Source organism: Phalangium opilio, unplaced genomic scaffold (genome assembly GCF_054372755.1).
Source record: "Phalangium opilio isolate 3A_F unplaced genomic scaffold, DU_Popi_V2 ptg000217l_1, whole genome shotgun sequence".
NCBI classification, from domain to species: Eukaryota; Metazoa; Arthropoda; class Arachnida; order Opiliones; family Phalangiidae; genus Phalangium; species Phalangium opilio.
Window position 1 is genome coordinate 8,198,678 of NW_028324218.1, and position 22,984 is coordinate 8,221,661.

General features: G+C 35.3%; 3 protein-coding genes across 3 annotated transcripts; all 3 read right to left on the reverse strand.

Annotated features, from left to right (window-relative positions):
- Window positions 1-494: 494 nt before the first annotated feature.
- Window positions 495-8,510, reverse strand: LOC149616070 (very-long-chain 3-oxoacyl-CoA reductase-like). The gene is made up of 10 exons (XM_089857517.1): window positions 8,187-8,510; window positions 4,988-5,034; window positions 4,740-4,815; window positions 3,479-3,589; window positions 2,614-2,678; window positions 2,490-2,534; window positions 2,300-2,416; window positions 2,090-2,155; window positions 968-1,114; window positions 495-849 (listed from the first exon to the last, which is right to left on the reverse strand). Exons 1-10 carry the CDS (start codon window positions 8,377-8,379, stop codon window positions 694-696), a joined length of 1,023 nt encoding a protein of 340 aa, XP_089713643.1. The 5' UTR covers window positions 8,380-8,510; the 3' UTR covers window positions 495-693.
- A 675-nt stretch (window positions 8,511-9,185) lies between these two features.
- LOC149616071 (uncharacterized) lies at window positions 9,186-10,975 on the reverse strand. Its single transcript, XM_089857046.1, has 5 exons — window positions 10,462-10,975; window positions 10,360-10,400; window positions 9,557-9,661; window positions 9,365-9,463; window positions 9,186-9,299 (listed from the first exon to the last, which is right to left on the reverse strand). Exons 1-5 carry the CDS (start codon window positions 10,667-10,669, stop codon window positions 9,279-9,281), a joined length of 474 nt encoding a protein of 157 aa, XP_089713172.1. The 5' UTR covers window positions 10,670-10,975; the 3' UTR covers window positions 9,186-9,278.
- A 1,969-nt stretch (window positions 10,976-12,944) lies between these two features.
- nSMase (neutral sphingomyelinase) lies at window positions 12,945-22,741 on the reverse strand. The gene is made up of 8 exons (XM_089857040.1): window positions 22,512-22,741; window positions 18,707-18,803; window positions 17,119-17,195; window positions 16,861-17,044; window positions 16,349-16,570; window positions 15,536-15,662; window positions 14,444-14,569; window positions 12,945-14,387 (listed from the first exon to the last, which is right to left on the reverse strand). The coding sequence occupies exons 1-8, from the start codon at window positions 22,553-22,555 to the stop codon at window positions 13,957-13,959; spliced, it is 1,308 nt and encodes a 435-aa protein (XP_089713166.1). The 5' UTR covers window positions 22,556-22,741; the 3' UTR covers window positions 12,945-13,956.
- Between the last annotated feature and the right edge of the window lie 243 nt (window positions 22,742-22,984).

A 22,984-nucleotide genomic window follows, 5' to 3' on the forward strand; every position in this document is an offset into this window, starting at 1 on the left:
TCAACTAATTCCGTTTTGGGATAAATGTTCAACTAATTCCGATTTGGGATAAATGTTCAACTAAATCCGTTTTGGGTTAATTGTTCAACTAATCCCGATTTTGATTAATTATTCAACCAATCCCGATTTTGATTAATTATTCAACCAATCCCGTTTTTGATTAATTATTCAACCAATCCCGTTTTTGATTAATTATTCAACCAATCCCGTTTTTGATTAATTATTCAACCAATCCCGTTTTTGATTAATTATTCAACTAATCCCGTTTTTGATTAATTATTCAACTAATCCCGTTTTTGATTAATTATTCAACTAATCCCGTTTTTGATTAATTATTCAACTAATCCCGTTTTTGATTAATTATTCAACTAATTTCAAAATTAATCCGACACATTATTCAAAAATTTTATATTATCCCCAACAACATGACAAAAAATCTTTAATGTTGAAAGTTAATGGCTGCCTGAACATTAATAAAATGAAAGTAAGCACTTGAAAAATAAATAAGTATTCAAATTTAATTACAAAACACGTTTTTAACTAAGAAAATAAACAAAAATAGTACACCCTATCACAACCAAAACTTGCAAGGTTTTAAGTAGTAGAAAACAGTACCAAATATGCGAATGATTTAAGCGGAAAAATTAAAGAAATTAGTTAAAGAATGTAATTATTTGTTTTATTTAGCTCTTATTAGTTTGCCTTAACTTTATCATTTTGATTAGTTGGGTTGTTAAGAAGGCCGTGTTTTTTGTAATAGCCTCTACGAATTCCTTTACTAACATTGTAGTTGATAGTTTCGTGCAATGAAGTTGGCAAATACAGCATCATCAACTCGATAACGTAACCCTAAATATTAAGAACAGATTAAGGTATAAGAAAATGTTCATTTTGCTCTAGGAAGCCCAAATATCTGTCTAGTTTAGAAAATAAATATTAATTGTGCTTAAAATGAAGTTAAGTTTACCATCAATTTGTGTGCTGGATATCCGTAAGTTCTGTCCTCAATGCCAACAGTGGCCAAGGCAGCTTTGACAAACTCAGCTGGCATGGGGGTTGACCAAGACTTCCTCATTCTTGACATGTTACTTGAGACAAACCCGGGAAGTACTGACTGCACAAATTTAAAGAAGTGGAAATTCTTGTTAACATACATCTTAATATTAAAGCTTTAAAGTTGATGACAACAATTGTGGCCATCTATTCCTTCAAATGTACAGACAGCCCTAAGACAATCTATACTCTCATATGTTGCAGACAACCCTTAAGACAATCTATACTCTCATATGTTGCAGACAACCCTTAAGACAATCTATACTCTCATATGTTGCAGACAACCCTTAAGACAATCTATACTCTCATATGTTGCAGACAACCCTTAAGACAATCTATTCTCTCATATGTTGCAGACAACCCTTAAGACAATCTATTCTCTCATATGTTGCAGACAACCCCTAAGACAATCTATTCTCTCATATGTTGCAGACAACCCTTAAGACAATCTATTCTCTCATATGTTGCAGACAACCCTTAAGACAATCTATTCTCTCATATGTTGCAGACAACCCTTAAGACAATCTATTCTCTCATATGCGCAGACAACCCTTAAGACAATCTATTCTTTCATATGCGCAGACAACACAAAAGACGATATATTCTTTCATATGTACGGACAAAACAAAAGACGATATATTCTTTCATATGTACGGACAAAACAAAAGACGATATATTCTTTCATAAGTACGGACAAAACAAAAGACGATATATTCTTTCATATGTACAGACAACACATTCTTTCATATGTACGGACAACACAAAGACAATCTCTTCTTTGATATGTACAGACAACACAAAGACAATCCTATTATTTCATATGTGCAGACAACACAAAGACAATCCTATTCTTTCATATGTGCAGACAACACAAAGACAATCATTCTTTCATATGTGCAGACAACATAAAGACAACACATTCTTTCATAACTACGGACAACCCAAAGCCGTCAATCTATTCTTTCAAATATGCAGGCAACCATCTCCAAACACAAAGAAAACACTTTTCAAAGCCTGTGAAATAAGGTACATTTACCTGAATGACAATCCCCTTCTCTCTATATTCAACGTGAGCCCCACGTGATAAGAAATCCATGTATATCTAAAATAAAATAAAAAAATACACACTAAGATACAATATAAGCCCAACTGCATGAATCATTAGTTCAAAAACGATTTCGAATTTTGGTAAAAAAAAAAAAAAAAAAAAAAAAAAAAAATCACATCAAAAACTTAAGACAATTACCTTGCTGGCTCCATAAATTGTGAGCAGAGGAACTGGGTTAATAGCGCTCAACGATGAAACATTGATAATGACACCACGACGACGTTTCTCCATATCAGGCAGAACCATTTTCATCATCTGAAAAAGATACCGAAACGAAAAATGTAAGTCAATCCAAGGAAAAAACTACGAAATTTCTGAAGACAATTACCATAGTGCAAGCAACAACATTAGCATTGATAATGTTGATAGCAACCTAAATACATTATGATATATTAATACACTAATTTGTTTAACGTACATTCTAAAGTTAAACAACGAACAAAATGGTTCACCTTATCACCATCAGGGATTTGGGAAAGATATTCCGGATAAACGTAGCTCATTCCAACATTGTTAACTAAAATCAAGGAATTAATAGTTAATTAACAAACGAGTGTTGAACAATTGGCTTCCTCAATTTAAACAAATCAAAAGTGGATGAGAGGAAAAGTATGAAAATGGCCAAAAGTCAGTCGCGAGTCATCAGAGTTTCGCCATACGTAGTTGACCGTTTTATTGGCGTAGCTATACACTGGGCCTGTTCACTCCCTTAAAATAGGTCTTGTGTTAATTCGCGGCTGGTTACGCGGTTACCGTCGTCTGCTATTGTGTATGCTAGAACTTCCTCGATTTGTATTTCTAGTCAGGACAGAGTAGCTGGTAATGTTTTAAAAGGTATTTGAAGGTATAATATGGATTTAAGTAAGGTTATCGAAGCAATAGAAGAGCACATAACACTAGATACGTTTAAAACAAATCTCGGTAATTTAGCTATAGCGCGAGCAGCTTGCGTCGTGATGCGTGTGATCGAGTGGGCTATGGTTAAACCAAGGAGCATAAATGTCTGAACTACTTTCAATCGCGACTTTGCAAGTCCATCAGTCACTAGTAAACTAAATAGTTATTGGCGAAACTTTGATGTCCGCGTTTTTTAACACAGGCTCTATGGCCATTGTCATACTTTCCCTCTCATCCACATTTGAACAAATGTATTCATCAACTTGTGGTAAATACATAAACGCCATAAATTAAAGGTTTTCCGGGTCAAATGGGTCAATTAATAGTGAAGGGGTTAAAACATTCATTTATTTATTTATTTCCTTCACAAATCACAATAACAATAGGTAATTATTCAAATTCATCTTAAATTGTACTTACCGAGAACTCCAATTTCGAGACCTTGTAAACCTTGTCGTATAACATCGTAGATTTCCAATCCTTCAGTGAAATCAACCGCAATGACCCTCGTTTTAACAACATACTTCTTTTCTGTAAAACAATGAAATTATTACTCTGTTAACAGCTAATGCAACAATAAATGATTAAGGTTATGGGAACAGGGAAACTGGTCAGACAATCGTTTTTTATTCATTAGAAGTAGATTCTGATAGAAGGAAGTATGAAAGATTCAAACAATTGTTGATTTTATTCAGTTAAATTGACTTTGAATATTATCTGTTTCCGTGGACAAAGACGTGAAAAAAATGGATGAGAAGTGGACAAAATTGACTGGCTGAAGAGGCAGATATTAAAACTTTGTTTCAATGTTTTAACCGATTCGCCATGAACGCATTATTGTAAAAAGTACATGATTTGAAAATACTATCTTCGCATTTTGACAACAAAGACGTAAAAACAATGAAAGACAAGTGGGCAAAATGGACTGGCTGAAGAGGAAGATATTAATTTTTTCAGTTTTAAAGTTGTAACCGATTAGCCATAAAATCATTATTGCAAAACGTAAATTTTTTGAAAAATACTATCTTCGCAAAAGTGGACAAAACTGACTGGCTGAAGAGGCAGATATTAATTTTTTCAGTTTCAAAGTTGTAACCGATTCGCCATTAACGCATTATAACAAAACGTAAATTATTTGAAAATACAATCTTCGCAAAAGTGGAAAAAATTGACTGGCTGAAGAGCCAGATATTAATTTTTCAGCTTTAATGTTGTAACCGAATAGGTATAAAAGCATTATTGCAAAACGTAAATTATTTGAAAATTCTATCTTCGCAAAAGTGGACAAAATTGACGGGTTGAAGAGGCAGATATTAAACTTTTCAATTTTATAATTGTAACCGAATAGGTATAAAAGCATTATTGCAAAACGTAAATTATTTGAAAATACTATCTTCGCATTTGTTACCGAAATTGCCTCTGCTGAAAACCCACTATAATGAAATTTATGCATTGCATTCTAACGGTACTTTTACCAAGATCTAAGTGAAATCGCGCCTTTTATTTTCAGCCTTTTTCCAGTATTTCGCTATAAAATTAACTATTTCGAGCATATTTTAACTTTCTTAATTGAATAAAATAAACTTGCATGAACACAACATAAATGCATACCAATTTATACCAATTTTAACTTGCATAAACCCTTCATACCCCATTAATACAAATACATATAAATTTATACCTATTTCTTCTGCTACAGCTTTGAGTTTTTCAGGTGTTCGACTGATTAGGACAACATCCAAGCCCTTTTTCGCCAACTGCAATCAGAAAATTGCGAAATATTAAAAAAAAATTGCTGAAAAATATATTTGAGAATAGGTTTATTTCCAAACTCATTGAGACATTATTCTTTTGAATATCACTATCTCAGTAGTATTTGGAAACTACTTTCATTCAACGATAATTTTAAGGATAATTGTTATACGTTACCTCTTCAGCGTATGCTTTTCCTATTCCATCTGTGGCCCCAGTTATGACTGATAATAATAAAAAACATGACTTTTTAGAAATAACAGCGTTTTAAAGGAAATTTAGGAAATTTTCTAACGTATGAAACTGATTCAGAGTCCTGCACGGGCCGGGCTTGAGCCGGGCTTTCCACTTTTGAAAATTGTATCGGGCCGGGCCGGGTCGGGCTTTTAAAATTTTGGAAACTAACGGGCCGGGTCGGGCTTTTAAAATTTTGGAAATTAACGGGCCGGGCCGGGCTTTGGTTGATTATCATTTAATCCAAAGTTCAAATGAAAGATAATTTAAATGAGTATAAGCTTCTAAGGACAAATGTAACGAACAATTATCAAAAGAAATGAAAAATACACGACGCTAAAGCAAATATGAATTCAAATCATTGATTTTATGTAAAAAAAAAAAATATAAAAATTACAACTGAACTACGTGTAACGGGCCGGGCCGGGCCGGGCCTGTTCAATTCATGCAACGTGTCGGGCCGGGCTTGGTTAATGCATGTAACGGGCCGGGCCGGACCGGGCCGAAAAGCCAACTTTGTACTCGGACTCGGGCTGGGTTTCGGGCTTACTCAAAATGCTAAAACCGGGCCGGGCTTGGGTCGGGCCTGAAAAACTCGGCCCGAACTGATTTAATCTTATCCCACAGCAATTGGCATATAATATCAGAAGGGGATAATAGAAGAAGGATGACACTCTGTATCCTCCCTATGCTTTAGGTTTGTAACGTCATTCTTCCCAGGCACACCCTTTTAGTTTGCTTTCCCGCTCATCAAACTACAAATGGGCATCGCACCGTAAGGTGAATTCAATAGTTGTTTGGCACTAGATCCCCAGCAATCATCCCACAAACCTTGATTGTCTTGACGTGGGACAAAAATGCACAAGCGCATGCGTCTTGCCAAATATTTAAACGCTAATAGAGTAATGATGAGGGAACTATTTATCGTGTATGTGATTCGGTTTAGTAACCTTGCTCTAAGTGTTCCGATGTTGGGAAGAGTGACGTTACACTTACCCCGCTTTGTGCTTGTACACTTCTCTCGAAGAGAAGCATTATATACTTCTGATAATATACAATGACCGTTACGACTAAAAAAGAGGGGAAAATGTTTTCTAGGCCCCCTGCAGACTAATGGCACCCCATTTCATTTCCTCATATATCAAAACACAATCGAAGATAACGCACTGTCAATAGATATATAGTGGAAACGTAAGACTATGTACAGGTAATATTAAAATAATTTATTCCTTTGGTAAAATGAAAATGAAAATGAATAAATATTAAATATAAATTATAATTTTGTTCTTCAAATTTAAATTTTCTTTAATCTCGCCTGCAATCATTTCAAATCTGCTTACATCACTAAAACGTAAGATATTAACAGTAACCTTGACTTAAAACTTATTCTGGACTTTTTAAAAAACAGCTAGACGTAAAAGCAATATGCCTGTGCCAAGAAGCGATATCTAGTTTACTAGGGAGAAGGTATAAACTCGTCATATTTCTAGCTTTATCTCCAGTCCAAACGTATAGTAGGTCCGGAGTTAATCCCCGCCTCTAAATTACAACCAGCCAGCATCTCATTGGTTCTTGAAAAATGACGTCAGCGCGACGCGAATGACGAAAATTACAGTCATATTTTCCAACTAAGGAGAGTGTAGCGAAATAGCCCGGTCTCCTATTACGTCCCCCCCTTGTATTTTGAAAGGGGGACTGGGACTATGGCACGCGAATACTTAGGCATCTTATACCTTCTCCCTAGTAAACTAGATATCGCTTCTTGATTATGCCATACAAATAAAAATCGGAAAAAAAACTGTTACCCCCCAAAGAGTGGAGGAACATTAGACGAAATCCCTAACTCCGAAAATTACAGTCATATTTTCCGACTGAGGAAAGGCGAAATAGCCCGGCCTCCTTTTACGCCCTCCCTTGTATTTTGAAAGGGGGACTGGGACTATGGCGCGCGAATACTTAGGCATCTTATACCTTCTCCCTAGTAAACTATACATCGCTTCTTGACCGTGCCTTACAAATAAAAATATGAAAAAAAAAACTGTTTCCCCCCAAACACTAGACAAAATCCCCCACTGAAGAAATGTCTCTCTTTACATTACAAATCTCCTTTTCATGGGAAAAACATATTTTACCCAAAATTTCAATCACCCGAGGTTTACGAAAGGTGATCTACCTCTGCACTACAATTGTAAAGGAAAGTAGGTACTTTCTTTTCTTATAATACATAAAAAGAGGGTATTTAGAATGTCACAATATTTGAGGGGCATTTCCTTAAATTATGAAAGTAGGTTTAGTACACCATATGAGGTAAAACATCGATTTTTAATGAAAAACGAACTAAAAATAACTTAGGCCTATTTTCTTTAAATTTCATATTATCTTATTCTTAACTGAAATAATTTTTATCTTAAAAATAATCATAGTTTTCTTTTGGTGGATTTTTGTGACTTTGCTAATTGACATTACGTTTTTTAATTTTAATTTACTATCTGTCTAGCTTAAATTTTATAACAACGCGCCTCTACCCTCACTCAGTACACACATGGATTAAATATGGTACACACTTTGCAAGTACATGTTGCAAGCAGAGTTCAGTTTAAATCAGTTCTAGTTAAAGGGAGCGTAAATTTGTTTAGAACATGAATCATTTAGCTTTTATTACCCCAGTTGTGTAAAACGAAGTTAGAATTTAATAGAAGTTAAAGAAAATTGAGCAACAGGTTTAATAACAAATAGAAATTATGTTAGACTAGTTAATTTTTTTATTTTCTTGGTACTCCCTTTGGGGTAAGTGTATTGCAAACCGTTCTGGCAACACTGGGAAATACAATGGCTCTAACAGCGTGCAATTTTGATTAAAACTAATCCGCGAGAACACATTATATTTAAAATAATTAAACTAGGCTTAATAATAAACTAAATAATTGTGAAACTATTAAGTTAGACACTGGACAATAATTACAATTATAATAAGGGCTTTAAATAACAACTCAATACACGTGTATTGATCTACGGACCCTATCAAATGTAGCTTTTGGTAGACTATGTAAATTACGAGATACACTGAGAGAGTTCTAATAATTAAACTAATCACTTAAGCCTTGGGATTCACCAAAACAAAAATAAAACACTGCTAGCTTACCTGCCCATTTTCCCATCTCTTTGAAATTGACTGTCATGCCCAGCATGGGTGCAAGGTAACATTGGTATAAACCGCGACATAGCGATCTAAAAACTTTGAAACTAACGATAAATAGAAATAAAAAGCCGAGAAACTCGAAAACATTTGCGGCGATCATCTCCGTTTCTTGCAAGTTCATCACAAAATCATTCATGCCAGCAGCCAACCTCACTAGCTAAATATTTCCCGTTTTCGGAAAAACCAGTTTTGCAAGACCAAGGTTTAGAAATACGCCTAGCGGACGTGAAGAGGAGCGAGGACGTCGAACCACTAACAACACGGTATTGAGCGCCTCTCGTGGCCATGGCCGTGAAACGTGTTTAGCCGGCGCCGCGCCGCGCCCGTTGAGTTATGACGTAGTTAAAGACCAAACAAGATGGTAATAATAAACAGACCTAAAAGTGTGTTTCGCTTTATATTTCTGTTAAAAACAAGTTGGGAAAAATAAACAAACCTCTCCGAGTCGAGATGCAATTAAGAGGTTTTTCTTAAATAATTAATTAAATTAATATTAATTATTTTAATCGTAATTACTTTAGCTTAATGTTAGTTAAATCGTTTTATGAAACTTTATTCCTAAGATCGTTTTAATCATAGCTATTGTTGACGTTTGAATTCAAGCGTATGCCTCTTTAATAATTTTTGGATATTTAGGGTATATAATGCGATTAATTCATAATAAAAGTTAAGAAAATACGCAATTGCGTGAACCTTTGGTGCAAGCCATTGGGAGGCTAGAGGTTTCTCGTAACACTTGCCAATCGGCTCGTAAATCTTAACCCTAACAATGCTAATGGACTAGAAGCTAAACTTGCTTCCTGCGAACGCATTTGCTATTTGTCAACTGCGGACGCGGTGACAGACACACGGACAGAGACGTGCAGTGTAATACTTCTCCGTGATGTCATCGTCACTCGGAGAGATAAAACCTAGTAATTGAGCCTTTGCTAAATAGACCATTTGGTAGGCAAACCAAATAAACATTCAACGTCAAATTTTCATTTAATTTTTATGCCAAGTTATACATTTGATGTTTGAATTCGTTGAACTCACTTATTGCCCGTTTTGGCAGTTCTTAAATTGAGTAATTACAAATTAAATTATGGTTTTAATTAAAATTTAGGGGCCTGTATACATACATAACGGACATTAGTTAAAAACGTCATTCGCTCGTCTCTTGGTATTACGTCTAGCACGTTAGCGAGACAACAAAATAGTAAATGATATTTCGGAAATACCTAGAAGAAAAATGGTACTTTTGTAGTGTCTGCCCCAAAATATACTATAATTTAAAGCCCTGGTTTTTCAATAAGTGACTTTGGGAAACTTGCTTTCTTTCGAAAACTATTTGGTTTCGAGCACTCCCTTTGCAATTTGTTCGAGAGTCTAATATCTTCATTGTCCAAGCAAGTGATGTCCGGTTGATTGGGCGTATCCTGAAAGGCGAACAATAACACTTAATTATTAATCATAATTTTATTATTTATTTAAAGACCCATAACTTAAATCAGGGATAGATTTATTTTAGAAGTAGGAATGGAGAACAGAGTAATGTGGGCGCGCGTCGAAGTCTCGGTCCCTCTTCCATGGGACGGAGGGGGTATGAAAGAAGAGGCGGGCCTAAGCGACAGAGGTAAAAAGGTCCCCGTCAGCAACGTCATCAAAACGTAATTTAAGTGAGCCAATGAGATGATTTAAACTTTTCGTTACATGTTGGAGGGAGGGGCTCTATCCTTGGCTATGAGTCGGACTGAAGTAAATACTAACCGTTCTCCATTCCTACTTCTAAAATTAAATCTATCCCTGCTTAAATTAATTAAACAATGCAAATTTAATAGAGGGGTCATCCCCAAAACCCTCGCAATCGTAACTTCAAAATGGTGGCCCATTATAAGAGCAAAATGTCATATTGTCGACTCAAAATCGCCTAAAGAGGGGTACTGAGATGGGAGGAGCTACAGGGGGCGTTACATAATAATGGCAGTCTAAATTGTATGACCAGAGCTAACGACTTCCAATATGGTCGACAAAACCAGACCGAGGTAGGAGATAGGAGGGTGTGACGTCACGTGAAAGTTCGTGCTAGCAGACTATAGAACCAGGGGTTATGGTTATGGTTATATTATTGATTTACCTGAATCCTATTTTTAATTTCCATCAGACAGTTATCCATTTCTAAGAAAATAACTTTTTTAGCATTTTAGTTTCTAAAGTTGTGTTTTGCATTCAATCTTACTATTGTTTTTGCAGAAATTTGGCAAATTTTCTTTCAATATGCCAATATCTTGATCTTCGTGTAAAGAACCATTCGATCTGATACACTGCACTTTAAACATTTTCGCCAAGTCCGCGTACTTCGCGAATTCGTTTGCGTTGACCATTGTCCCCTCATCCTTAAACATCACGATAGCTGCAAGGAACAACACGTACATACCGAATTTCATGGTTAAAACAATCGGAAAGCAGGTTTCAAAGAAATGTGAATCGCCAACGTGTGCTTCCAAGTTTTATATAGTTTCAATACGTGTTCGAGCCACGTCATTGTAAAGAACTGAAAAGCAATAATTTGAAATGTACGGCTTTTAACAGTTTAGTACCTATTTTGCCCTTAACAATAGGTGATATTTTTATGACTATCCCAAAATAAATTTCAAGGGTAAAAACGTAAAGAAGCTAAGAACCGTAAGTGTGTCACTGAATGAAAATCACACAGTTTCGATGTAACAAAGGGGTAGATAATTCTCAATATCGGGACATACAATAGGGTTGATACAAAGCATAAAAACCCACCAGTGATAGATTTAATTTTAGAAGTAGGTATGGAGAACGGTTAGTATTTACTTCAGTCCGACTCATAGACCACCCAGTATAGAGCCCTCCCTCCAACACGTAACGAAAGTTTTAAATAATCTTATTGGCTCACTTAAACTACGTTTTGATGACGTTGCTGACGGGGATGGCGAAAAATACGTAATTCATTTTTACCTCTGTCGCTATGACCCGCCTCTTCTTTCATACACCTCCGTCCCGAGGAAGGGGGTCCGGGACTTTGACGCGCGCCCACATTACTCTGTTCTCCATTCCTACTTCTAAAATTAAATCTATCCCTGAACCCACTTAGCAAAATCCATGAATAAATCATTAATTTTGATGAGTTCAAATGCAAAATTAATTTATTTTTGAAAATAGTTTAAGATATTTATTATTTCAATTTCAAAAGTATTATTTAATAATATTTATTATAATTTTTTTCTTAAAACAATTACATGATGTAGAAGCAGAACCAAGGTATAAAAATAAACACCAAAGATTATAATGTAGTAATAATAATATTAGTTTCACTTTTATATAAAAATTTGGGGTGAAGCTAAAACTATATAAAATAGTGTTGGTGTCCAACAGATGTCGCTTAATACTGAACAGACGGAACCGGCAGATAAGGCAGCGGATAGAAAAGCGTGGCGGTACTTGTGCCATTTCACTATCAACGTACGTATTTTCCCATTTCGAAGTGGTTCTTGCACGGAGCTTCTAATAGAAGCTCCGTGGTTCTTGTCTAGAATCGTATCGTATGTTTGAACTATCCAATGAGGAAGTAAGAATAAGGGTCTGCAGTGCCTCCTTTTGCGCGGTGAACCATACCAGACCTATAGCACGTGCGCTCCAACAATAGTTAATTAATGCTAATTACTAAAATAATGCCTAACTTATTGCAACTTTCAACCTCCTTGAAGGGGGGTAAAAGTCGTTATAATATATTTTAGACTTATGGGGGAAACGTTGACATGGTCTTCTTAACCTTAAATATACGGTTCAAGGTCATGAAGGCAGCATTTTTAAATTAGTGGAATGCTTCATTTGACCATTCCATTAATGCCATAAGAGAAACAAGTTAGCAACACCACAGTAGGGAGGTCACCTTGGGTTATTTCCCTCGCGTTTTAACGATCTCTAACGCATTGCTATTATCATATGCTCATAAGAAATGCCCCATACGTTTGTCACTTGTTACTGAGAGCTTGTCATGAAGTGACGTAGGTCATAGATTCTCGTAAAGTGACGCCTGGTGAGGCGCTGTCAAAGGCTTAGTACAGACTAAATAGGAAGATGGAAGTCCTGCTAAACCGAGTGTAGTCTATTCTGGCGTCGTTCTCGAACTAGCTCTCAGAGAAAATGTCGAACGGTTTTACCACGGATGTGTATTGTAGAAGGAGTAGAGACTAGGCCTCTAGGGCCTAGACATAAGCGTACTAGTGCTCCACGCACAATTTTCGCGCATACCGAGCCAATGTAAACAATCTCTGTCGTCACGTGTTTTAAAGAAGGCGTCCTTTTTCTTCTTTCCCGGCTTAATTTTTGAATATTTCCCATATTATAATTAATATAAATAGAAATAATAGTAAAAATAAAAAATTAAATAATATTTGCAAACCCTTGAGAAACTCCCGTCACTCGGACTCGATACACAAAAGACCGAGGCTTAACCCTCCTGAACGTTCGTAGCTCGCGGCCATCTTTATTGTTTACATTGGCTCGCCTAGGTTTGGAGGGAGGGTCAAAATTCATACCCCCTTTTTATGGACAAATAAGGTCTAGCTTTTTTTAGTAGAGGGGAAGCTACGAGTCTCTACTCCTTCTACAATACAGCTCCGTGGTTTTACATACCTTGCGTCTCTCGTCACAAAATGGTTAAGAATAAAAATGAATTACACATACACCTTTGTGACTAATATATTTTTATTTAATCTCTGTCTTTGCCATTATGAAAATGTTCTGCATGTTAGTCACAACACTGTATACTCTATATATATACTGTATATATATATCGTGGAAGCTTTATTCATTTCATTTATATGTATATATTAATCGCGATTGGTCTCGTGTAGGGAAATATTTAGTATAAAGGCTGTTGCCATGGGCGGGTGAACATTATTAATATTATTTATCTATATTCCATTGTTTATAATATATATATATTTTTATGGCATTGTGTGCACAAATATACAAATAATAATACGATTTGTTATGAATCTTGTCCAAAATAGACAGAATTTTAACCATATTTAGGGTGAAATCATGTACTTTTTCATTTAAAGGGCCTGAGAATTAGGTTGAATACGTGAAATGTCACAGACACGTGACTAAAGGGGCGTGGCTAAAAAATTTGTGTTTTTGTTATATTTGGAATTTAAATAGCATTTTAGGAAATTGTTGATAATCTCAGCTGAAGTTCTTTGCAATTCCTTGCATTGAATGGTATTTAGGCCACGCCTATCATGTATCACGTGCCTGTGACGTATTTCAAATATAGTAACCCATACACCGCCATCTACTTAAGAATCAATCAAGTCCCCTTTAAACTCTGCTTGACTTATAGAATTATTTTAGTAGTCTTTGGCTTACAAGAAACAAATAAGGTAGAAAAAATAAAATATGACGTCATTGTCACGTGACATTGACCAACCATTAACCAACATCTATCACCGGTTAAATCGACCAGACCTTTTTGTCACTTACATAAAGAGAACTCTGAACAACCGGGTGCCATTTATTTTTAAAGTATTAGAAATTAATTAACTAATTAATGGCCAAGAATAATAATTAATTAATGGCCAAGAATAATAATTAAATTAGTTAAAAAAAATAATTAAATTTAACAAAGAAAAAAAAATCACCAATCAATTGTTTTTGGTGGAATGAATTAGCTTTTGGTTCTCACAACATCTCTTATTCAAATGGAGGTATTTTCGGGTGTCGAGGCACTATTACCACCACCTCTATATACCGCATTATGCAAGGCCTGATTATTCTCCTTAGCAGTTTCGGCTTGACCTTTTGCCCTTAAGGCGTCCAGCAACAATTGAATGTTGCAATCGGCTCCTATTGTTGAACTTCGTTCGCTTCTAAATATGACAATACCCGCCCAGGTAGCCAAGAAGACAGCCCCTGATAAAAGGACTCTTACAACAACCAATAGACCGTAGAATGGGCCCAAAAGGCCACCTAATGGGAAGGTCAAGATGAAAAGGCAGAAAAGAACAATGACCATCAGGATATAAAAAAGGCGATCTCCTTGAAGGGCTTTTAGACTAGAGTGAATGATTTCTTGACCATCTTCTAAAGCTGCAATACGGGCTTGAATAGAATGTGATGAGCTACGAACTTTTAATACAGTAAAATGTATAGTTGACCTTTTACTTTGACCTTTTGTATCTTACTATCACTGGACTTGTAAACCGCCAAAGTAGCTTCCAAAGCTTCATGGTCAGAATAACAAATCTTTCCATCGTAACCGGGAATCCTGTTTATGGGTAAAACGCAAGACAAAACTTGAACCGAAGTCCCTGAAAGAAAAACGTCCAATAAATCAGAACACAACAGAAATATTTATACAATCAACAAGTATTGAAATTTAAACCGGTATAGACCATAAGTTTATAAGATATGTTCCATAAGTAATGCTACAGACTTACAGCTCGAGCCAGTTCAAGAACAACGCCACAATTGAAGTCCTACACTCGGTTGCTTTTGCAGGACTTCCATCTAATCCTATTTAGTCTGTACTAAGCCTTTGACAGTGCCTCAACAGGCATCGATTTACGAGAAATCTATGAGCTACCTCACTCACTTCACATGACGAGAAATCTATGACCTACCTCACTCACTTCACATGACGAGAAATCTATGACCTACCTCACTCACTTCACGACGAGAAATCTATGACCTACCTCACTCACTTCACATGACGAGAAATCTATGACCTACCTCACTCACTTCATATGACGAGAAATCTATGACCTACGTCACTCACTTCACATGACGAGAAATCTATGACCTACCTCACTCACTTCATATGACGAGAAATCTATGACCTACCTCACTCACTTCATATGACGAGAAATCTATGACCTACCTCACTCACTTCATGACGAGAAATCTATGACCTACCTCACTCACTTCATGACGAGAAATCTATAACCTACCTCACTCACTTCATGACGAGAAATCTATAACCTACCTCACTCACTTCAAAATTACAAGCTCCAGTTTGTAACCAGAGATTAACAAACTTATATGGTAGGAACATATCTTATGAATTTATGGTAAAGATAGGGATGTTGTTTAGAAAACGAAACAAGGAATTGTATTTTATGAAGATAAATTTCAGAAACTACTTCTTATGTTTTGAATATGAATAGAAAGTTAATTGAGGAAGTGATAGAACTCAAAAACATTTATGCAATTTTCAAGGAAAATCTAATAAAGAACGATATATAAAAATTCTTATTTCTGAAATAAAAGTTGGTTACCAGCGTTTGTTTTGTACATGATGTAATCAATCCTCTTTCCATTCGGGGCTTCTTTAAGTTCAGCTTCGCTTGTGTAACAATTTCTAGGATGTCCACAAGTCATACCATTTGCTGGGTCTGGTGCCTCCTATTTAATATTAACAAGAACCAATACAAGATCAAAAAATGTTCGAAGATAATAGAACTGTAGTAATAATATTCTAATAATTAGCTAAGGTTTGTTCTAACGGCTTAATTAGTGCAGCTCAATCTTAAATTAGTACACTATGGTAAATCGTATCAGAATTGGATAACAGAAGAAGGTTGAGTAACATGATTCTTCCCGGGCTCATGGCACCATTTTTGTTAATTTGCTCTCCTACTCAGTTAACTTCAGAGATGCGTTATTATCGCACCGTGCAGGGTGAATTCTATAACTGTTTGGTAGTACTAAATCCCCATTCAGCAATCAAGTAGGCACAAACCTTGATTGTCTTGACGTGGCGGGACAAAAACGCACACGCGCATGCAATGCACGCGCCTTGGCAAATAGTTAAGCAGCGCTAATAGATATAGTAATGATGAGGGAACTATCTAAAATGGCGTATGTGCATGCATGATTCGGTTTAGTAACCCCAATTGCTATAATAAATGTTAAGGGATGTTGTTGAGGAAGAATTATGTTACAATTACTAATTACGTCGCTTTGCGCAAGTACACTTCTCTCGAAGAAAAGTATTATATTATTCTGATCGTACTTTTATTTGTAGGCTGCTTTGTATTATTAGCTCAGATTGTAATGTTTCATCAAAAAATTTCAAAAGTTGTAATTACCCCGGAATCCAATGGAGGTTTTTGCAAAAAAGCATCCATACATCCGGTATTATGCAGAATAATTCTGTAAGCTGTGTCATTTGGTTCTGTATTAAAATCTCCGGCCAATATGGTCAAATCAGAGCTTTCACTGGTCAAACGCACAAATTGACTCATCTCAAAGGCTTGAGCGATTCGATGAGCCAAATATTGGTCCTGGACACGGTTATATTCCGCGTGGTGCTACATATGTGTTGAACAATATAGGTTAGCTCTAATTTTAACGAAAGAACTGCATGGTCGTATTGAATCATGCTCTTATCAAGAGCTTTCATGATGATTCTGATAAGTCTGCTGCTGTGTGTTCTTAGGGTCAAACTGAGTTCAAAGTGTCAAAGAACATGATAGGGGTCAACAACACTTAGTTACGGAGGTATGTTCTCCCAAACATCGATTGGCCCATTCCTTGACCCTTTCCACTCAATTTGACCCAAAGGTCACACCCTTTTTAGAAATGTTTGGGCGATGCTCACATGAGATACAAATAAGCTGATATTGAGTCCCTTATGGTAAACCCGACATAATCCAACGGCTTTACCACCAAACCAATCTCCATGGTGAACTTTATGAGCGAAGCCATTTAAACTAAAAGTATGAAGAGCCACGTCGGTGAATGGACTCTTGGATAGGACGCAAACTCCACTTCCAAAGACTCCGCTAATTTTAATTAATTAGTTAAATGAAAATAATTAAGTTTAATCGTAGTTTAATTTAATGCTCATTAATATCACCTGTGAAAATAATGAGCGTATGGCAAAACCGATTGCGTTTTCCTAATTATTATATCGTAATCACTCATACACCAAACCTGAATTAAAATTAGTTGATTGATAATTAACATATATTTTCATGAAAATTATAATAATGTAATGACAAGAAGTGATATCTAGTTTACTAGGGAGAAGGTATAAGATGCCTAAGTATTCGCGCGCCATAGTCCCATTCCCCCTTTCAAAATACAAGGGGGGACGTAAAAGGAGGCCGGGCTATTTCACCTCTCCTCAGTCGGAAAATAAGTAATTTTCATCATTCACGTCGCGCTGACGTCAGTTTTCAAGAACCAATGAGATGCTGGTTGTAATTTAGAGGCGGGAATTAACTCCGGACCTACGTTTGGACTGGAGATAAAGCTGGAAATGTGGCTAACTTATACCTTCACCCTAATAAACTAGATATCACTTCTTGGTAATGGTCTCTTTTCAAAAGTTGGGGGTAACTGGTGTTTTACCACTTTGTTTAGGGTCGTAAGCCCAAAGTACACTAGGTTCTATGGGCAATTTTGAGTCGAAATTGTTCTATAACAATTTTCCCTAAGGGACACGCCCCTTTTCTAGTACCTTTATCTACACGCAACTAACTTTACTAGTTTTCATCTAAGTTTGATATTTTTAAAAACAAGAACGATGTGGCTTTATTATGGTCTTTAAGATCTTGTTATCATTCGAAGCAAGAAGTGTCATATGGTATTTCTAGCTGGCTTAGAATTGATTAAATAATTAAACTTAAGTACTATATAGTGTACGGGACCCGGGTAAACGGAAACCCGAATAATTAGGCACTTCGTAATGACACCACCCATGAAATTGTAACTGTATCGCTAAAGGAAATGAGAGCTAAATTGTGGTATCTTAGAAAGGCGTTTATGGCACTTACGACGTTTTTAAAATTCATCTTATTATTGGTAAGGATAATAGAAAATTGGAGCTAAAATGTATTAACGTGCACAAGGTGTTATAAAGAGTGGTATAGGAGGACCAAGTACAATGGGTTCTGTGGCCAATTTTGAGTAGAAAATGTTCTCTAAAATTCATCTTATTATTGGTAAGGATAATAGAAAATTGGAGCTAAAATGTATTAACGTACACAAGGTGTTATAAAAAAGGGTGGTATAGTAGGACCAAAAGTACAATGGGTTCTGTGGCCAATTTTGAGTAGAAAATGTTCTATGACAAGTTTTCCTTATGATTACAGTGTTTTAAGGACGACCCCTAGCATTTTCTGGGCTAAATTTATGGGGTTAAGCACAAACACTATTTCACAGAACATTTCCCACTCATAATCGCTGTACTTCGGTTCTACAATTCCACCCTTTATGGACCACCCCATTTAGGACATACTGTCAACTCAAGAACGATCAACAATGAATTCTCGGTACCACGACGTGTGGTTTGACAATTGACAATTATGTCAATGTGATTGGTGAATACAGTCGGCCACAAGTTTAATATTAGACAAAGACCATAGACCGTAGACCGTTGCGGATAATACCGAACTCTTAACAATTGATTTTTTATTTTTAAATATTAAGATTAAATTTACCTCTTGTAAAAAGACGAAATCGTAATCTGATGTGCTTAGGTAATTGGCAATTGCTGGAAATCGTTCTGCTCTGTTCTTGGACATTCCCACAATTCCCCTGTTTTAATTCATACAAAAATTCAAAGGACTTTTAACACTGAAATTCATCATTTCTTTTCGCAAATGTTAGACTTTTTTATTTTTAATAAATTTTTTAAAAAGTATAATAAAATTGGTTTGTTAAATTTTATTTGTGTTAAATTAAAGAATATAAATAATACTTTTTGCCTATTACGATAAAAATGTTAATATTTGCCGTTTTTCTTGCACAACAATAAAATTAATACAATATTATAATGTAAGCCTGTGCATTTTTTTTTTGCTGTTCAAAGCATTGATACCATCAGGGATGGATTTAATTTTAGAAGTAGGAATGGAGAACAGGGTAATGTGGGCGCGCGTCTAAGTCCCGGACCCCCTTCCCCGGGACGGGAGGGAGGTATGTATGAAAAAATAGGCGGGTCATATCGACAGAGGTAAAAAGGAATTACGTATTTTTCGCCGTCCCCGTCAGCAACGTCATCAAAACGTAGTTTAAGTGAGCCAATAAGATAATTTACACTTTTCGTTACGTGTTGGAGGGAGGGGCTCTATACTGGCCTATGAGTCGGGCTGAAGTAAATACTAACCGTTCTCCATTCCTACTTCTAAAATTAAATCTATCCCTGATACCATTTACAGCATTAGGCCAGGCTACTTTGTGCTGCTCTTTGTTTGCCACGTAGCCTGGCCTCCGCTTGTAAATGGTATCATTTCTCCTAGTCTGAAAAACTGGCAATATAATTTCTTTACGTGGCTTCACCTGGCTATCGCAGCGCACCCATAACTTATAATCTTTTCACAAAATTTTATTTCATTTCCGTCAGATTTAATTATTTTATACAAAAAACACTTCGAACCATAAATTTTTATGAAAACAATTCTGAATCGCAATGATAAATAATACCTTTACCTTCTTCCTACACAGAATAATCAAAACTCAGCTTTAACAGTACATTTTTATTGTAGAATCATGAGTGACGGTACGTGGAAATGAGTAATAAATGATATTAATTTAATTTAATTTGTACAATTTGTATAGGGTATATATACGTCGATGTATAAGTGTTGGTAGAGAATAAAGCCAGTTAAAAACACGTTTTAAACTGCGTAAAGTACGTTAAAACGCGGTTTTAAGTAATTAAAAACAGTGTTTTAAACGGTAAAGCGAATTAAAAAAACGTGTTTTAAACCGAAAAGAGATTTAAAAAAACGTGTTTTAAACCGAAAAGAGATTTAAAAAAAACGTGTTTTAAACCGAAAAGAGATTTAAAAACGTGTTTTAAACCGAAAAGCGAGTTAAAAACGTGTTTTAAACCGTAAACAGAGTTAAAAACGTGTTTTAAACCGTAAACAGAGTTAAAAACGTGTTTTAAACCGTAAACAGAGTTAAAAAACGTGTTTTAAACCGTAAACAGAGTTAAAAAACGTGTTTTAAACCGTAAACAGAGTTAAAAAACGTGTTTTAAACCGTAAACAGAGTTAAAAAACGTGTTTTAAACCGTAAACAGAGTTAAAAAACGTGTTTTAAACCGTAAACAGAGTTAAAAAACGTGTTTTAAACCGTAAACAGAGTTAAAAAACGTGTTTTAAACCGTAAACAGAGTTAAAAAACGTGTTTTAAACCGTAAACAGAGTTAAAAACGTGTTTTAAACCGTAAACAGAGTTAAAAACGTGTTTTAAACCGTAAACAGAGTTAAAAACGTGTTTTAAACCGTAAACAGAGTTAAAAACGTGTTTTAAATCGTAAAGAGTTAAAAACGTGTTTTAAATCGTAAAGAGTTAAAAACGTGTTTTAAATCGTAAAGAGTTAAAAACGTGTTTTAAATCGTAAAGAGTTAAAAACGTGTTTTAAATCGTAAAGAGTTAAAAACGTGTTTTAAATCGTAAAGAGTTAAAAACGTGTTTTAAATCGTAAAGAGTTAAAAACGTGTTTTAAATCGTAAAGAGAGTTAAAAACGTGTTTTAAATCGTAAAGAGAGTTAAAAACGTGTTTTAAATCGTAAAGAGAGTTAAAAACGTGTTTTAAATCGTAAAGAGAGTTAAAAACGTGTTTTAAATCGTAAAGAAAGTTAAAAACGTGTTTTAAATCGTAAAGAGAGTTAAAAACGTTTTTTAAATCGTAAAGAGAGTTAAAAACGTGTTTTAACCCGAAAAGCGAGTTAAAAAACAGTGTTTTAAACCGTAAAGCGAATTAAAAAACAGTGTTTTAAACCGTAAAGCGAATTAAAAAATCGTGTTTTAAACCGTAAAGCGAATTAACAAAAACCGTGTTGTAAACCGTAAAACGAGTTAAAAACGAGTTTTAACCCGAAAAGCGAGTTAAAAACATGTTTTTTGGCATAGATATCTACAAAAACATGTTTTAATCAATTTTTGCCATGTATATCTACAAACACGTTTAATCAAATGAAATTATGTTTAAAATTTCTCTCGCTAGTTAAAACACTCTCAAACAAAAAGGTAATTTTTCGTAGAGAAGCCGTAATCAATGTCAAGGATAGTGCTTCTAAAAAATTACCCGTACTCAATCTGTTAGAAAGGTACCGCGAAAACACACATTACACCGAGTAACACCATAAGGCCATAAGATATGTTCCATAAGTTTGTCGATGGTTACTGAGAGCTTGTCATGCAGTGACAGAGGTAAAACATCATAGATTCCCGTAAAGCGACGCCTAGTGAGGCGCTGTCAAAGGCTTAGTACAGAGTAAATTGGAAGATGGACAGCAAAACAGAGTGTAGTCAATTCTCATGTCGTTCTCAGTAAGTCTCTAGCATTACGAAATATAGGTAGTGTCATACTTATGGAACATATCTTATAAACTTATGGTAACGCTAAGTAACCTCTATTTAAAAATGCACCAATCACGATTTAAAAATGAAATGACATCTTAAAGTAATGAAACAAAGACTCATGAGACCACAAGTCGATGTGAACATGCGCGCTCAATTTTCTTAGTACTGCTAAATATTGTAATTAAATTTGTATGATAGTAGCTATAAATAACAATCATACCTCTGTAATACTACGGTTTATAAGCGCGCCATGCGGTCAAGTATCGATTTTTATTACTTATTCAAGGGGTCGGAAGTAACCCAAAAATTACTGAGATAGGGTCATACTCTGGTTGAGTGTATAGTCCTATTTCTTACATTTATAACAAAAATAAATACTTGGGGTTTGAACAATTACTTCTTGAGTAAATAATCTACATTAAATTTCACGAGATTCCTCAAATTTAGTGAGTTAAGGCACATTCTGTGTAATAATGTCAAGTGTCCGACCCTCCTAAGATAATAAACTCACGTGGGGTTTTACGATTTCGGGGTCAATAACGTTTGACCTTTTGAAATTGAAGATTCAAGGCATGCGCCGCGTATTCAATGACCTTAAAATGTAGTAGACTAGGTCTTATCTAATCTTAAAGAAATTAACTCTATGGCGCGAAACATTCAATAACCAAGATCATGCCAGATTAGTAAGATTATTATTTTTCAATGGCAAGGCCTCTAACCGGCAATGATTCTACACTCAAAAATACCGTTAACATTTGTCCAGCTTCTTTAGATTTAAAGATAAGACCCCCTACAAGGAAGTTGTCAAAGTCTATTCACACCCGGAGGCCTTGCGATTGTCAAATCTATCTTGCGGTCTCTCGTTAGCGTTATTCTCCTATCTTCCTAAGCCTTGGTTATGTGTATTGAAAAGTGAAAACTACTTACCAGCAGTTGAGGGTTAAAATTTTAAACTTGGTTTCCATTTTCATAGCTGATTTAATTCAAGCGATGCAAACACGATTAGCTCTGATAAAAACGTTTATTTGGCAGGGTGATGTCCCATAAATGATTTTAAATGAAGGAACATTCTACGGAGAGACATCAACAACGGTCTACCATCTAAAAATATAATTTCATAATGGCACTGACAAAACGTAATCGAATCGAACGCAGCTGGAGGAGTTTTAGCAGACGCCCGGAGAGGATTTTTCAATACGGTGCGATGACATATTGACGGAATTTTTAGGCATGGGTGGCGACATCTGCTGTTTGATGTTTTTAAAAGATTTTAGATAAATAAAGTTTTATTAAATGATAATTTTAACTGTATTTAATTTAGTATTATTATAAATATTTAATTGTGATTTTTATTTATTTTGTGAATATAGCCTATTTAGTTTTCCGTTTATTGAATAGAT

What these genes read in the sequence shown, in the direction of transcription:
- LOC149616070 (XM_089857517.1), bottom strand. Translation starts at nt 8,379, where the DNA reads ATGAATGATTTTGTGATGAACTTGCAAGAAACGGAGATGATCGCCGCA. An exon ending in GAAAAGCATACGCTGAAGAG is followed by an intron (nt 4,816 to 4,987) that starts GTAACGTATAAC and finishes TTCTGATTGCAG; the next exon opens with TTGGCGAAAAAGGGCTTGGA. An exon ending in CAATTTATGGAGCCAGCAAG is followed by an intron (nt 2,156 to 2,299) that starts GTAATTGTCTTA and finishes ATTTTATTTTAG; the next exon opens with ATATACATGGATTTCTTATC.
- LOC149616071 (XM_089857046.1), bottom strand. Translation starts at nt 10,669, where the DNA reads ATGAAATTCGGTATGTACGTGTTGTTCCTTGCAGCTATCGTGATGTTT. An exon ending in AAATTTCTGCAAAAACAATA is followed by an intron (nt 10,401 to 10,461) that starts GTAAGATTGAAT and finishes TTATTTTCTTAG; the next exon opens with AAATGGATAACTGTCTGATG. An exon ending in CAAATAGTTTTCGAAAGAAA is followed by an intron (nt 9,464 to 9,556) that starts GCAAGTTTCCCA and finishes TTTTTCTTCTAG; the next exon opens with GTATTTCCGAAATATCATTT.
- nSMase (XM_089857040.1), bottom strand. Translation starts at nt 22,555, where the DNA reads ATGAAAATGGAAACCAAGTTTAAAATTTTAACCCTCAACTGCTG. An exon ending in AACCTCCATTGGATTCCGGG is followed by an intron (nt 15,663 to 16,348) that starts GTAATTACAACT and finishes AATATTAAATAG; the next exon opens with GAGGCACCAGACCCAGCAAA. An exon ending in GGTTTACAAGTCCAGTGATA is followed by an intron (nt 14,388 to 14,443) that starts GTAAGATACAAA and finishes CTGTATTAAAAG; the next exon opens with TTCGTAGCTCATCACATTCT.